Source organism: Anser anser (assembly GCF_964211835.1).
Source record: "Anser anser genome assembly, chromosome: 1".
Taxonomy (NCBI): domain Eukaryota; kingdom Metazoa; phylum Chordata; class Aves; order Anseriformes; family Anatidae; genus Anser; species Anser anser.
This window is the reverse complement of record NC_139720.1, coordinates 187,508,651-187,523,457: the sequence shown is the minus strand read 5'-3', so window position 1 is coordinate 187,523,457 and position 14,807 is coordinate 187,508,651. Positions and strand designations below refer to the sequence as shown.

Below are 14,807 nucleotides of genomic sequence, written 5' to 3'. Positions count from 1 at the left end.
CAAGGTGCTTCCAAGTCTGGTGAGGTGACAGGATATTGGTGCTGTATGTGTACCAAAACCTGTGAACTTCTCAGAAAGAACCCACCTTCCACGACCTCATTTTTACTATCAGATTAATTGCAACCTTTGCTACTCAACTCTTGCTCATATTTGAAGTGGAAATAATTCTTAAAGTTAATGATCCCACCCAGTATCGTATGTGTCTCCTGTAAATTTTACCAACCAATCGGTGAGAAAAACTAAATCCCTCCACCCTCTGTCTGTATTGCTGCATGATTTTGTATAGAATGATGTCAATGTTTTCTATGGTTTTCACTATATACAATGGGACTATGAAACTTGAGACCAGTAACTGAAATCAAGAAAATCAGTAGGCAAGGAAGGTGGATTTTATGCCTAAGAAATTTAGGATAACATCTGATGGCTCTGAAGAGAGCCCAATAAAGCCATACTGTCCACTCTTACTTAATTCTGAAGAGTTATGTTGATTTGGTGTATGTAATCTGGAAATCTTTGAGACATATCGAGTTATGATATATCACAACATCATTTATATCTAGTTACTGTTCATATTGGAATGACACATAGGAATTTCTATATTCAGTTATGCTCTCAATTTAACTTTAAAGCTTAAATCAATTTAAACTTGGTTTACAATGATTTGGAATGCCTCAGTAAAGCATAGGAATTAAACAAAATCATTATAAACCAGGTTTAAATTGATTTAAGATTGTCCACATTTAACTAAAACAATTTAACATTGTTTATTCCATGAAACTAAGGCAGCTTTTAAAGAGGCAGCTTTTAAGGTTCTAGAAAACTTTTAACGAGGAGAATATAAATATTACAATATTTTGATATGAGAAGTTAAAACTAAAAAAGGAAAGTCTGAAACAGATTGAGACTGTTCTTACAAAGTTATCTGTACATACCTTTTGTTCCAGAGACTCTTTATAGTTTTTCATCAACCATGTGGCACAAATCAATGTGAAGTTCACTTTGATAAATTACATATGGGATGGTGAATTTTTTAGATAATTATAGTCTGAATATTTTTATTATATAATCTTAGTATTCCATATGTTGCAATGGCAGTTGATCAGATTTCATTATATTAAGTAGCATTTTAATAAAATATAAAAATCAGGTTCCATGTTATTACATTCTTAGAATTATGAATTCTAAGTTTGCATCAAGATTTTTAACTAAAGCAGTATTTTATCTGTCTTACAGTATAAGTTATCAAAAGATGTTGTTCATGTTTTAGCACATACATATTAAAACATTTTACATTTTTCTGTTTCAGTTTTAGCTCCTTTACTTCCCAGACTGTTCACTTCAAGAGGCAAGTCACATCTCTGTTAGAACTAATGACTGAGATAGCATAGTCTATTTTAACAGTTTTCTAATATATTGTGAATCTGTGGGTAATATAATCAAATCCAGTGTAGCAACTTGACATTACTAACTCTTCTCCTTCTCTTTTTCTCTTCAGTTTTCTAACACTGCAGTAGGGCTCTCACATACTTACCTTTTGTCTTAAGAGCTTAAGAATGCAAATTTGCTAACAATTTGTCTTCTGCTAAATAGATGATTTTTTCAAATTTAAAAATATATGGATGTGTTCTAATATCAGAAGATAGCTTTCTCAAAGGGAAATGTGCTTTAATAGATAATTAATATTCTTTCACCAAATTTAATTTAAAAGAAAGTGCACAGATCTCACAGATCTGGCACTAAGATAGATCATAGCAGATAAATATTGAATCATTTAGGTTTTATGAATTTTACATTTTAGAAATATGTTTTCTTTGTCATGAAGTTGCAGTTGGCTTGCTGAGAATTGTGCACATCTGAGAACAGAATTTAGCTTAATGTTCTGTACCTAGAGCACATTTCATCTATTTTGTCATATGGCTGGTGGCACTAGCAAATATGCCCAGCCAAGCAAAGTATCCCTGATAAATTATTTTGCAACTCTCAAAAAAGTAGTTTATAGTAAAGAAGAAAGGAAATAAAGATAGAAGGATGTGAGGCTTTGGACTATTTTAGGAAGACAAAAGGCTTTGGCAAGCATCTGTCTGGTTACTTACATAGGCTCAATCAACTCAGAATCTGACTTCCTCATAAGCCATGGTGAATTACAGTCTCACAACAGCCTTGCAAGAATAAATACTTATTATTGTCTCTGTTATACAAGGAGATTGAGCAACTCACCCAAAAAAAAAAGCCTGAGGAAAGCCACTAACTGTCTTTAATGCATCTTAGTCTTAATGTACCTTAACCTTCAATACAGAATCTTTCTTTCTTCTTCGACAGAGGTCTCTAGATGGAGGGAACTCCCCCACAATGCAAATGTGCCAGGAACACTTGTGAGAAGCAGCAGCCCAGCACTGCCTTAACTTTTAGCAACCATATACTTCAGTGTAGGAATATTTCTAGAAAGCATCATTACTACTTCTCATAAAAGGCTGATCTTCCATCCAAGCCAGCATGGCTGGCTAGTCCACATTATCTTAAAGACTAAATATGGTATGCTCTCTATCCATACTTTTCAGTAGTGTGCCGAGTGTATTGACTTACTGCCCTGTGCTGGGTCATGAGGATTTGACAGCTTGTATTATTATTAATGAGATATAAGACCTTTCACTTCCAGGTCATCTGTTTGAAGTCCAGACAAGACTGGTGGTAACAAAACATTATCAACATCTGTTTTGTAGCCTATGCAAAATAAGCCTTTTGTCTCATTTCAGACAAACTAACAGAAACCATCATAATTTTGCGCAATTTCCAATAGAAAAAATACTTGACGCTGTCTTTATAGGAAATTGGAATAATGCCCAAAGGTTCTACTACATAAAGCTACAGTTAAAATTGTATGGCAGTACCAAAAGAAAAGAAAAGAAAAAAAAAAAGTAAATCATCTAGCCCTTGGGGAAATTTTCTATTTCAGGTTCTAACAAAGGACTCATTTACATTTCTGAAATTATTTTGAAGCCTTGCACATGGTCAGATGCAGTAATAAAATCAGTAATACACCAAGGAACTGTATCCAAGGCCACAAAAAGCTCACAAAATAAGTATTTGGGATGGAAAACCAAAATAAAAAATTACTCATCTTTAAATATACATATATTTATTTATCTACAGTAAAATTTCTTGCGGCCAAAATCAGAGGCTGAATTTTCTTTACAGGAGCTGACAGCTGACCACTGTACACTATCTCCAATAAACTAAATAGTTTGTAACATTTTCTTAACATTTCTTAAGGAGTGATATAGAGGCACATTTTCATTGTTTTTCTTCTGTTACCATCTTAAAATGATTCTAAGGCATGTAGGATCATTTATATCTGTTTTATTAGTGTAGCTAGATGAATGGTGGGCTTTCTTAATTAAATAAAAGAACAAAGACTAGGGTCTCTATTGAGAAGGCAGAATTTGAAAATATTAGATTTTGCAGGAATAAGGTACCATTTGCTTGGGCCACCAACCAGAAGAAGTTTTGTTGCATCATCTGCTGTCAGAGTAATAGTTTATGCTCTCAATTTAACTTTATAGAGAATAATAGGAAAGAAAGAATCAAATAGTCCATTAGTGTCTCCGTCAGCAAGCACAGACAGCCCAGGAGCACATGGACAAAAGGAGAGGAATCATCCTTATCCCTGGAGCTCCTGGAGGGCAAAAACATGAGAGTGGTTCCAAGAGTGCTCTCATCTTCCCTCTCCAGTCCTTCTCCAGCCTCCCTTATGAGTCCTCTCCAGCAAGGTTCTGAGAGCCCTGCCACCCATTACGTGCTGTCCTTCTACTACGGCAGTCATCAGCCATACACCAGCACAGTGCTGGCAGTATGCAGGGATCCCTGGGGGCAGAAATCAGCAACCACAGAGGAAGGTCAGAGAAGATTGTAACATGGATGTAGTGATGCTTCCTAATCTCCCTTATCCTCCAACAGCTTGCACCTCTGGGGCTTCCAGTATCAGAGGTAGTATTTATTCTCTTTCTCTCTCCACACCCCCCCCCCCCCCCCCCACACACACACTTTTTTCCTCCCTCCTCTCTCTTACTCCTTTTCTGTTTGTATGGAGGTGGCTGAGGTACCTGAATGAGCTTTTTACTTGCTTTATATTTATTCTTTTTCTTTAAAGATAATATGTATGTGTGCACACAAATACATGTTAAATAACAAAATGTCAAAGTTCCATTAAAAAACACCCAAAAAAGTCTTAATATTTCTCCTATTTTTTCAAGCTCTTTAGTGGAAACTATTCACTGAATTCAGTGTGTGCTCTTAAGTAGTTCTCTCTTCCCAAAGTCCATTTTTCTTGCAAATCAGCATTCAAGATAGGAATCTCATTGGAGGGGTTGCTTACTTGGGGAAGGGACAGGAATGTGGGAGAAGAGTGATTCCTTTTCCCTTTTTATGGTAGATATTTAACCACACAACTCTTGTACTTCCAAACATGGAAATTTCATTCAGCCAGATTTCCATAGTTTCTGCTTATTATATATTCAGATTTTGATCCTTAAATCTAAGTATATAAAAGAAAAACATATTTGTATGAGTTTAATTTAGAGTATAGATTCAGGCATAAACTGAAAAAAGTTATACTTTTGATATGTATTTGGCTTCACATTGAAAACAACAAAAAAAAATGCCCCACGGTTTCTATAACATCCTATTTTTAGACATCTCAGTGTTTGTTCTAATCATTTTTTCCACATTACTATCCAAAATAGCTTAATATTTTATAAGGTGGTTGTCAGTCACAGATGATAATGCTCCTCAGGACACATTTGAAGAGCTCTTCCCTTTGTACCTTACTACTCCCCATTCTAAGCCTCAGCATCCTTGACTTTTAAATGGCAGCTGAATTTCTTGCTTTACAAGCTTTAAAATTAATTCAAGCTCTGTTGTTTTGTATTTATAGAAGGCTAATATACCTGATGTGTAGGAGAGAAACTGCAGAAATACAGGCCTAGACATAAGGAGACAGACTCCACTGTTATGCATATTGTTTCATCTTCACTATGTAATTGATTTCTACATGAAAATCCCTGTTCTCCAAAACCTTCCTAGGACCCTACAGGGACGAACCTACACAGGCTAGTATTAGGAATGCATCCAGAACTGCATTAATGGTACCTATGTTAAACTAAAAGCTTTGACCTATGGACAGGGATTTTTCCAATTTGTTTTTGGCACTAGTGTTACAGAACCAAGCTAGAATAGCAGTCAAGCAGATATTGTGCTTGGTCTTGGTTTTGTTGGTCAAAAATTGTACAAGAGACAACCGTATCCGGTGCATTTAAACAGCCCTCTCTGGTAGCCTGTTCACATGAGTCCTTTTAGCTTGGCTTTCTGAAGAAACAGTATTTATGTGACCATACTTTGTCAGCCTCTGTCTTTGTAACTTCTGAACCTGGAAGCCATTTTGAGCAAAATTTATTTGTATGCAGGAGTGGAGATTTCAGAAGTAATAATAATAATAATAATAAATAATCTGCAGTGAAATCAGGCTGTTAAGAAAAAAAAAAAAAGGAAAAAAAAATAACCTACCTGACAGTGACTGCTGAATTGGTTTTCCTTTTATTAGGTACCAGAGAATCTTTGCAGGAGAGTCTTTAGAAGTTACCAAACTGTAGGAAAGCAAAACATACAATCAACCAGTAGACATAGTTGCACTTGAAAACATTCTTTACTAGTTCTGGTGTTGTTTAGAGACACTTGTGTTTTCAGAAAATCATGAAATCAGAGCTATTTCATCTTAGATGATTCTTCCAAATACACCTAGCAAGTTAGATGCTAATTCAACTGTTTATTTCTTTCTTCCCACACACATATCTGAATAGCTAACAAAATAAGTGAACTTAAAAATATCACAAGCTATCTGAATGTAATACTTCCCTTCAATACTAAAGTCTTAAGAAATACAAGTCTTTCAGTTTATCCAGAAGAGTTTTGACCAGAATGGAGACTGGAAGAAATGAGAGTTGAGGGCTCACATCTTTCATTTCATTTCTAATCAATTGAGCTCTATTGGCATGACAGGGTACACGGGCTGGACTGTATAAGATACCTGTCAAGTCTGGTTCGCTCAGACTCGTGACTGGGATTTGATCCTTCATGTTCCTGACTTATTACAGTGAGTTCCTGTTTCAGTGATATATTGCTATAGTAGGATGCTATCTCTGCTTTCATGTTTCTTCTTCTAATATTAAATATACTTTTCTGAGCTGTGTTTTTTTTTTCTGTTACTTTTTGATTAAATAGTCAGCTACAGTGGTTCTCTCACAGAGAAAAACTGTCATCTATATGGGCACGTTCAGCACAACTCAAGGCTTTCTAGGCTGAAAAAAGTACCTTAAGTTTTACCTAAAAATGAGGAAGCTGTCGCAGGTCATATTGCATTAGTGTAGTTTACTCACATCTGGATGCACTGCTAAACGATCAAGATCTTGGTTTCTAAAATAGCTTAAATTACTCAGTGCTTCCAAGGTATAGCTTCAGGCAGAGAACACTGTATGAATCTAATTTTGAAGTGGCAAAAGTATGCAATGCAGTAGTGAGGTCCTTATCTCAAACATTCAAGTTTCTGACCAGCTGTAAATCATTAAGAGAAGTCATGATTATTATTAATACTTGATCATCTGGCAGGCTGGCACTTGAACACATCCTGGAACAACACTAACCCCATGTAAGCCACTCTGAGTTTTAGTACAGTTATGAGGTTTTCATGGATGCCACAAAACAAGTCAGCTTTCACCTGCATAGGGAGGCAAAATTTGATTTCCTAAGTTGCTTTAGGCTGTTAGACACACAGGCAATTCTTCCATTAGACCTTAAGTGAGAAGACACCTAGAAAGATGGATTTTGGTACAATACTGAGTTCGTCTCTGCATATACTCTAACCATTCGGTTAAGTGGTTGCTTTCTATCACATTTCAAACTACATAAAGAGATACATATTGCTAGGAATAGTGAAACATACTTTCCTCAGGAAGAATTACCATTTTTTAATTTTTCTTTTAGTGTAAGCAGGAAGGCATGGAATTCAAATAATAATTTACCTATGGAGATACATATGTCACTTAATTTAATAGAAAGTGTCTATATGCTTGAGAGAAAATAACTTCTCTCTTTCTTAAGCAACACTATCTTTAAACATATGGACAATCTCATCAAAACTGTATATTTCAATAGCTTCTTACTGTTTTATTCACAGTTGTAATACATAAAAATTAATTTACATTTTCTTTTTAATCAAACACATTTGTTTGCTGTTATGGCACCACTTAAGAGAATTGAGTTGTTGTAATTGTTTAGCTATTGTTGTTGAAGAAGACGATTGAAGTTGATCTTTGATGTTAGTAGTAGTAGTGTTACATGCTTTATGGAGGAAAGGGGGGGGGGGGAAAGTGGGGAAAAATTTGGATATCAGGGCCTATCCACACTGGCAATGACATTCAAACAAACAATAAAAATCAATCCCTCCCTCACAATGTGAAACATATGATTGTGGAAAAGTAAAAAGGCAACAAAGTAAGCTTGGGGAACTCTGAAAACAGGAAAGGAATTGGGGTTGTTATTCAATGCAGGAGGAGAAAAACAAGACTATAACAGTCACATTTAGACTTAGATTCTGTTTTTTGCAATCAAAAAAGTTGTGCAAATTGTTCTCTTTATTGAAACCGTTGAAAGTGATACATAAAGGGAGATGTGTAAATGCATTCTTATAAAAGCCTTGGCTTGAAAGAAGGAGTTACTCCCTGTATCTGCTATAGCGGAGAACAAATTGGGGACAATCATGTAAGTTCAATATATTTACTGCAGAAGTCTTTTTAAAGGGTGCATTGTATCAGATTTTTGATGACAATAGGAACAAAAAAGGCTGAATTCTGTGAATTGTTTAGGAATCTTAAATTGTTTATTGATTATTTACGTAGCAGTGCATGCATTATATTAATAATATTAATTTGTTGAAATATTTTTTTTTGCTTTTCTGACTACAGAGCTTTTCCCAAAGCCTTATAGTGCCTATACCTGTTTCTGCTTGTATACTATGTAATGTATGAACATAAACCTGAAGTTCTTTATGTGCATGAACCTTTTGTGTTACATGTAAATTGTTTCAAGTATAGGGATTTGGAGTCATTTTAAAAGCAGGCTACTGTCAAATACACTTGGCTTTAGAATTGACACCCTGAGGGAATTTCAGTTGTCATATTTCAGGCACATTGTGAGTGATTTTAATAATTATTCTTGATATTTAATTTTTTGGTTTACTTATCAAATTACCAATTGTAGTTTATGCAAACTATTTTACCTAGTAATTAGTTTTAACTAGTCTGTTTTATATTTTCCATTTTAAACACTTCATGGCAAAGAAACTGGTATGTTTTTCTTTCAAAACAGTGTCAACTCAAAATTAGTTATGAAAATACTTTTTGTCAGAATAATTATCAATAGATTGTAAAATTTAACTGGTCTAGATGATTGGAAATGCTTTCAAGGTATTTAGCTCACCTAGTATTTTTTCACCTATTAATAATCACCAATATATTATTTTTAAAGTTAGACAAGACTAACAAAGTCTGCAGCAGGTAAAAATGCTTGGTTTCATAAATCTGCATATAAGAGCATATATTTTATCCTATTTAGGAATAATTATGGCCCACCATCTTAGCAAATATACCTCTGGTGTAATTCTCAGTCTCTTAAATGCAACACGTCTCTAGCTCTTACAGGTAAAAATAACAGTTCATGAAAACGAAAATGTTCTAATTAACAGTTCATAATATGACTCTTTGGGGGCTTTCTTTTAGAGGTGGAATTGCGTTGCTGTCGTTTTAGTAGGTATCAAACTCTCACCTGATGTAACTTTTCACTTGCGTTGACTTTCTTTGCCAACTTCAAAAATACAAGAACAGAAATGCAAACGCAACAACTAAACGCAAGAAGTGAGGTCTCCGTTTAACAAAAATTAACGGAGGGGATGAGAGGTTACATTCTTCTTTTATTCACTGGGACCTTCTAATCCCACGATCATTTACTTTCGGAAGGGAAATATTATTTTTAAATGTATACGTGCAGTAGCGTTTATTTTAGAAATGTAAATCACATGTGCCGACCACAGGGATCAGACAGGGTGGAAAATCCTACACTTGAGCAGATCACAGGACGCGTGGATCCGGAGTGACTTCTGCTCTGCTTTTAAGGCCACAACTTCTTTGTTAGGTCGCTGCCGCTCCGCTGCCCGGACCGTTCCGGGGCGGTTGGGAAGAGGCAACGAAGCAGTTCCTAGAAAGAGATGCTCCTGGTCGGAGTCCAAACAGCTGACGAGCCCTTTAGCCAAGCGTCCTTCCCACAACCCCCAAACCTCCTGGTGAATGGGGACAAGCCGCGCCTTCGCTTTTTTCTCCGGGGCCGAAGCGTCCCCAGCGGTGCCGGCCGCTCCTTCCCCGACCGGGGCTGCCTGCCGTGCCCGACCCAGCCCGGCTCGGCTCGGCTCGGCTTGGCTCGGCACGGCTCCGGCCGAGCCCCCGCCGCCCCGCATCCCTCCTGCTGCCCGCCGTGGTGCGGGGACGAGAGCCCGGTGCCCCCGCACGGCCGCGGCTCGGCGGCGGGGACGGCGCCGTGCCGGTGCCCGGGGCTCGTCCCCATCCATCCCGCGTGGGAACGAGCCCGGTCCTGGGCTCTCGGCTCAGGTGTGCCCGGCTTTTGTTTCAATTAAATTAGCAATTGGGTTTTGGGAAGGGAGCCGAAGCTTCCCCCCCCCGTAGCTCAGTGCCGTATGGAAAAGCTGCAGTATTTTGATTACGCTCTATGTAAACATTTTAATATCGGATCCTTAAAATCCAGAGACTATCCCAAAGGGGATTAAAACATAATCCTCTGTCTCTATAGCTGTAGTGGATTAATTTCGTATTCTCTCAGTGGCTGGTTTGCTCCCTGAAGGCTACAACAAAAAGGCTCGCTGCTCCTTAAACATGCTATGGAATTGGAAGTTGTAATTGGAGATTTCCAAAGGACAAGTGTAAAAATGACACGCTGCTAATACCGAATATTTTCTTGTGTTGTGCTTCCAGGAGAAAAAAAATATATATACGAAAAAAAAATTTTAAACTTAGTTTGACACCCCCCCCCCCAATCCCATAATTTGACCACTGTTTAAAAAAGGCTTTCTGCCCTTTTTTTTTTTTTTTCCCACGAAAAAAGGAAACCCACGCACAGCCAAACGTTTTCTCATCTGGAAAGTGCGATAACCTTTATTCCTCGCCGCGTCCTAATACCTCCGACGTGTTTACACCGCAACAAATCTGGGGGGGCATTTGAGCAGAGCGCGGGGCGGATGCCAAGGGAGCAGCCTGGGAGCACGGAGCCTTCTCTCGTGAGGAGGAGGAAGCCAGGCACCCCAGCTTTCCCCCGCAAGCAGTAACAGGCTAAGGAGCGAATTCCCCCTCTCCTCCGTGCCGGGGGCGCTTATTGTCCTCCCCTGGATATCGGATCACAGGGCCCGGCCTTTTGACCATCGAATAGCGGTGCCTTCCTTTTTATTTTACCCACGCAGCACCGAGGGGAAGAGCTAATTGGATTAAATTGATGGCCTTCCTCCAGGACGCACCCTCGGAAGCCTCCTCGATGCCCGGGCGGAGGCTGCGGCCGGGTGCGGGGCGAGGCCGGGCCTCCACGGAGGAGGACGAGCGCTGCTTGCGGGCGGGCGGCGGCGGTCTGCGAGGCCTCCACCTCCCCCCCTCTTCCCCCCCCCCTTCTGTAAACACAAAGAAAAGGGGGCCTGGGGAATTGAAACCCAAATCCACTTGTAATCGTACAAGGGAATCGGGCGTAATTACTCGAGCAACCTAGATTAAGATTGATGAGCCTTTAAAAGCGGCGTTTCGGATCGATCGCCCTGCCCTTCTTCGCAGCCCACAGCCCGGGTTTTCCCGGCTCGGCTCGGCTCGGCTAGTTTCTCACGGCGAAGGGAGAGAGAGAAGATGGAGGCTAGACGGGGAGAGCGGCAAAGCAGCCCCGGCGCATGTGATTCAGATCAGCTGACTGGGGTCAAGAGGCTACCGTGGTTTATTAGGAGATGGAAAACAATAAAATGAAAGAAAATAGAGTTTGTATCAATATTATGCAGCCTGCCACGCTGGGCTGCTGAAAGCTGTCACTGAAACTGTGCGTTTTAGCTTCCCCTTGTACACACACTAATCCGTGCCTTCCTCTTTATTTATTTTGCAGCGGAAAAAAATGACAAAACATTGTGCAATACAGCCTCAAGTTGGGTGTTACAGTAAAGTAAAACATTAACAACATGACAGTTAGATGCGCTGATACAGGACTAATTTGGGCTAAGTGAGTAATTTGAAGTGTCGCCTGCAAGAGCTGGTAGCAAAGTGCGTGTGCGGTGCCGGGGGAGAAGGAGGAGGAGGAAAGGTCGCATCCGTGCCTGCCAGCCGGGGGGGTGCTGGTGCTTGGGGACCCCAGCCGCAGGCACACGGGGGTTTTCGCTGCCATCCTCCTGAGATCTTCCGTAGTGAGCTTTTTCTGAAGTGCAGGGACCCAGCGCAAGCTTTCTGTCCCTCCCGAGGTGATGCCTTTGCCGGTTCCCAGGAGGTACGGCGCTCGGATGCTGCGCTGAGTTTCTCAGTGCTGGGGCGCCTATCGTGGCCGGGTGTGCACGCGTGGGGATGCGTGTGTTTGGCCGTGGGTACACAGATTACCCTACGCCATTCAGCGGTTTAATCTGGAAGAGTGTTTTACGTTTAATCTTTTCTTTTAATTAGAGCGAGCGAGCGTCCTAAACACCGACGCTGGCAGCTTTAGCAGCAGGCTGCGTTCGTCTCGAAGATAAGATGGCGAAAAAGTGATCCTTTGCTGTCTTTGGCATTAAAGCAGAAGTTCTTCCTTGAGCTAAACCCTAACAATGCGAATGGAGAAGGCTGCCTTCTGCATTAGGTTCCCCTCATCCATCTTCCCAGTGCCCGTGCGAGCGCCTCGTTAAGGAGCGTCCTTGGGCGCAACGTCGTTACCCTCCTTTCGAAAGGCTCCAGCGGCAGCAAATTGAACTCAAAACTCTCTGCCCATAAATACCCTTAACGAGGGCAGCCGTCGCCTGCGTGCGGTGGCCGCCGGGCTCCCAAGACCTCTTCGCGGGCTCGGCCCGGAGGGGGCGAGGGGCCAGCGCTGCTCGGTCGCCCGCCGCCTGCCCGGCTGGGCCCCCCCCGGCTCCGACACGGCCGCTGCTGTCGCCCATAAACAGCGGGGGTGTTAACGAGGAGTAAAAGGGCACGGAGACAGGGGGGACCTACTCGGAGGAGGCAGCCCCCGCTCCCTCTGACCCCTCTGCGTGCCGCTGCTCGCTGATTTATCTCGCACCCCCGCGCCCCGCTGCTCACCAACTCTTATTTATTTATTTTTTCATTTTTTTTTTTCTCTTCTGGCCTGACTGCGGAGTTCAAAGCGCTGGCCGCGGGCAGGAGAAGGGCAACGGCGGCGGTTTCCAAAGCGGGGTTTACGAGGGGGCATCGCCTGGCGGAGGGAAGGGGACGGGCCACCGGGGATGGGCCGGCCGGGGGCCCCCAACCTGACGGCGCTGCCCTTGTCTTGCAGGCCCCGTGGTGCTCAGCACGCCGGCACAGCTCGTCGCCCCCGTGGTGGTGGCCAAGGGCACGCTCTCCATCACCACCACGGAGATCTACTTCGAAGTGGACGAGGACGACCCGGCCTTCAAGAAGATCGACCCCAAGGTGAGTGCTGCGGGGGGCGGCGGTGGCCCCGGTCGCGGACACGCGTGGGCCGGGGTCGTCCCATCCCTCCGGAGTGGGCGCCCTGCTGCCGGCTCTCGCTGCCTTTTAGAAAAAAAAAAAAAAAAGGCGCCGGGTATTAATGATGGTAAATCCTCTATTACGGCGGCGTGCGCGTTTTTCAACAGCCTTTCGCTCAGTGCCTTTGTATGAACGTGGGCAGATTTAGTAGCTAAGCCAATTGCTCTGAAATCCCTGGAGGTAAGAGCAGTCCCAGACTGCAGCCTTCCTAAGACACAGCGAAGGGCTTTACCCCTTCCGAGGCTATCAGAGAATCTCCTCATTTCAAGAACGTTAGGTCCTCTGTCAGAAAATACGGCGCATTTTAGTAAACACGCTCCCCGCTGAAATGCAAGCTACTGCTTATTTTCTGGAGTTAAAAAAAAAAAAAAAAAGGCGGGGGGGGGATGGGCATGTACCCAAGACTTGATTCCTGGGAAAGCTGTGTTTTTTTTTTTTTCTTCTCGAGTCACTTACTACTCCCAATTCCCCAGCGCCCCCCTCCACCCCAGCCGCGCCCCCTCCCCAGCCGAGCCGCGGAAACCTTCGCGTGGCTCCCGCCGGGCTGCAGCCGAGCCGGGGGCAGGAGGGGGGCACGGGCAAGGGACGGCTGTGACCGGCTGCTCCCCTCTCCTGCACCTCTGTTCCTTCTTACCGTTGTTGCTTTGTTTCTCATTACCGACCTGGAAAATGTTAGAAGCTTCTCTGGAGAGAGAATAGCGGAGAGCTTTGACAAAAAGCCTTTGGTTTTGCTTTTGGGTTTTGTTTTTCTTTTTCTTTCGTCAGAAATATCATAAGTAATTTCCAGTAAAAAAATGCTAGCGAACTTGTCTAGATAGAAGCATGGTTTGTAGTAAGGTGATTTCTGCTTGGCGAATAATGTCTGAAACTCGGGACTTTCTTCACAGTGCTGGGGGGGGGAAAAAAAAAAAGATTCTTCCCTAGTCGCTGGGAATAACGGGTTCTTTAAAGGGTACCCGCTGCAAATAGCTGCCAATGGGTGTTACACAGGCGCTCGGCCTCTTTCAGCACTTGTTGACTGTTAGGGTACTCGACAGAATGCTCGCTGTGATTTTGCATTTTGGTCTCAGAGCGGCTTTAAGGAAACGCAGGCTTTAGGAGTAGGAAGAGGCAATTCCTGACCGCTCGCAGTTTGGAGGCACCCACATGCTTTTTCCCTCTGGATGCCCTGCGAACGCAGGGGCTCCATTTCTGTGAGCAATCTTATCACATTCATAGCGGACTGGTGGGTCAGAAGCAATAACGTTGTTCGCTTTATTGGTGCTGGCTTGACCCTTTCACCTAGACATTTTACCTCCTGCGTCCCTCCTTGAGCCAAGCCGCTGGATTTAAGGGGCAGCAGGCTCGCTGCTCGCTCCGTGCCCTGCCTGCTTCGGGGGCGGGCGGCGCTTCCTCAGCATTGTTTTTCCCCGGGCAGAAACGCATGGGCTCCGCAGAGGAAACCTTTAGGAAATAATTTGTTTTCGGGCGGCTGGAACAATGTTACTGAGTGAATAATTACATCGGTGCCTGACGGTTTGCTGACGGTCAGCTGGAGCTAAATTCTAGTGTGTTTAAACCGCCGATATTTCCTCGTCCTCCAAAACTAGCCAAAATGCAAAATCAGGCGGCTGCCCTTAAGTTTTCCAGGATTTTAGCAACTAACAACAGAACGTCAAAATGCCCAGAACACAGCTGACCTCCAATCGTTCAAGTAGAAAACTTGATCCTGTATTGAAACGCTTACCCACATAGGCATTTTACTTCATTTATTAGCTTGTAATTAAATAAATCAGCAACAGAAATTAAAATCTAAATCACAAAAGGTAATTATCCAGTGTATTTCAAGTGCATTTTCAAATATATAATTCCAATATTCAAGCGTTATTATATAAGCAGAATCCAAATTTCTTTTGAATATATTTAAATAACATTTCAAGTATATTTATGGAATGTTAGAAATAGAACAAGCAATATATATGAAACGAAAAAATGTAA

The 14,807-nt window shown here is 42.1% G+C and overlaps 2 protein-coding genes across 17 annotated transcripts in view; one reads left to right on the top strand and one right to left on the bottom strand.

Moving 5' to 3' along the window:
* Positions 1-14,807, top strand: part of NBEA (neurobeachin) — a 520,716-nt gene that overhangs the window by 346,965 nt on the left and 158,944 nt on the right. For 9 of the 14 annotated variants that reach the window (XM_083801108.1, XM_083801107.1, XM_083801110.1 and 6 more), the window contains 2 exons: positions 1,307-1,345; positions 12,616-12,752. In XM_083801108.1, coding sequence (XP_083657234.1) covers positions 1,307-1,345; positions 12,616-12,752 — 176 coding nt within the window. Of the gene's footprint in view, positions 1-1,306; positions 1,346-11,371; positions 11,620-11,652; positions 12,292-12,615; positions 12,753-14,807 lie in introns of those variants that run through there. The other 5 variants (XM_083801105.1, XM_083801106.1, XM_083801111.1 and 2 more) reach the window with 3 other exon arrangements.
* MAB21L1 (mab-21 like 1) overlaps positions 12,415-14,807 on the bottom strand; it is a 28,167-nt gene continuing 25,774 nt past the window's right edge. Inside the window, exons 2-3 of one of the 3 annotated variants that reach the window (XM_083802289.1) lie at positions 13,493-13,719; positions 12,837-12,854 (exon numbers count right to left, since the gene is read on the bottom strand). The gene's annotated coding sequence lies outside the window, so the exon portion shown is untranslated. Of the gene's footprint in view, positions 13,720-14,807 lie in introns of all 3 variants that reach the window. The other 2 variants (XM_083802288.1, XM_083802287.1) reach the window with 2 other exon arrangements.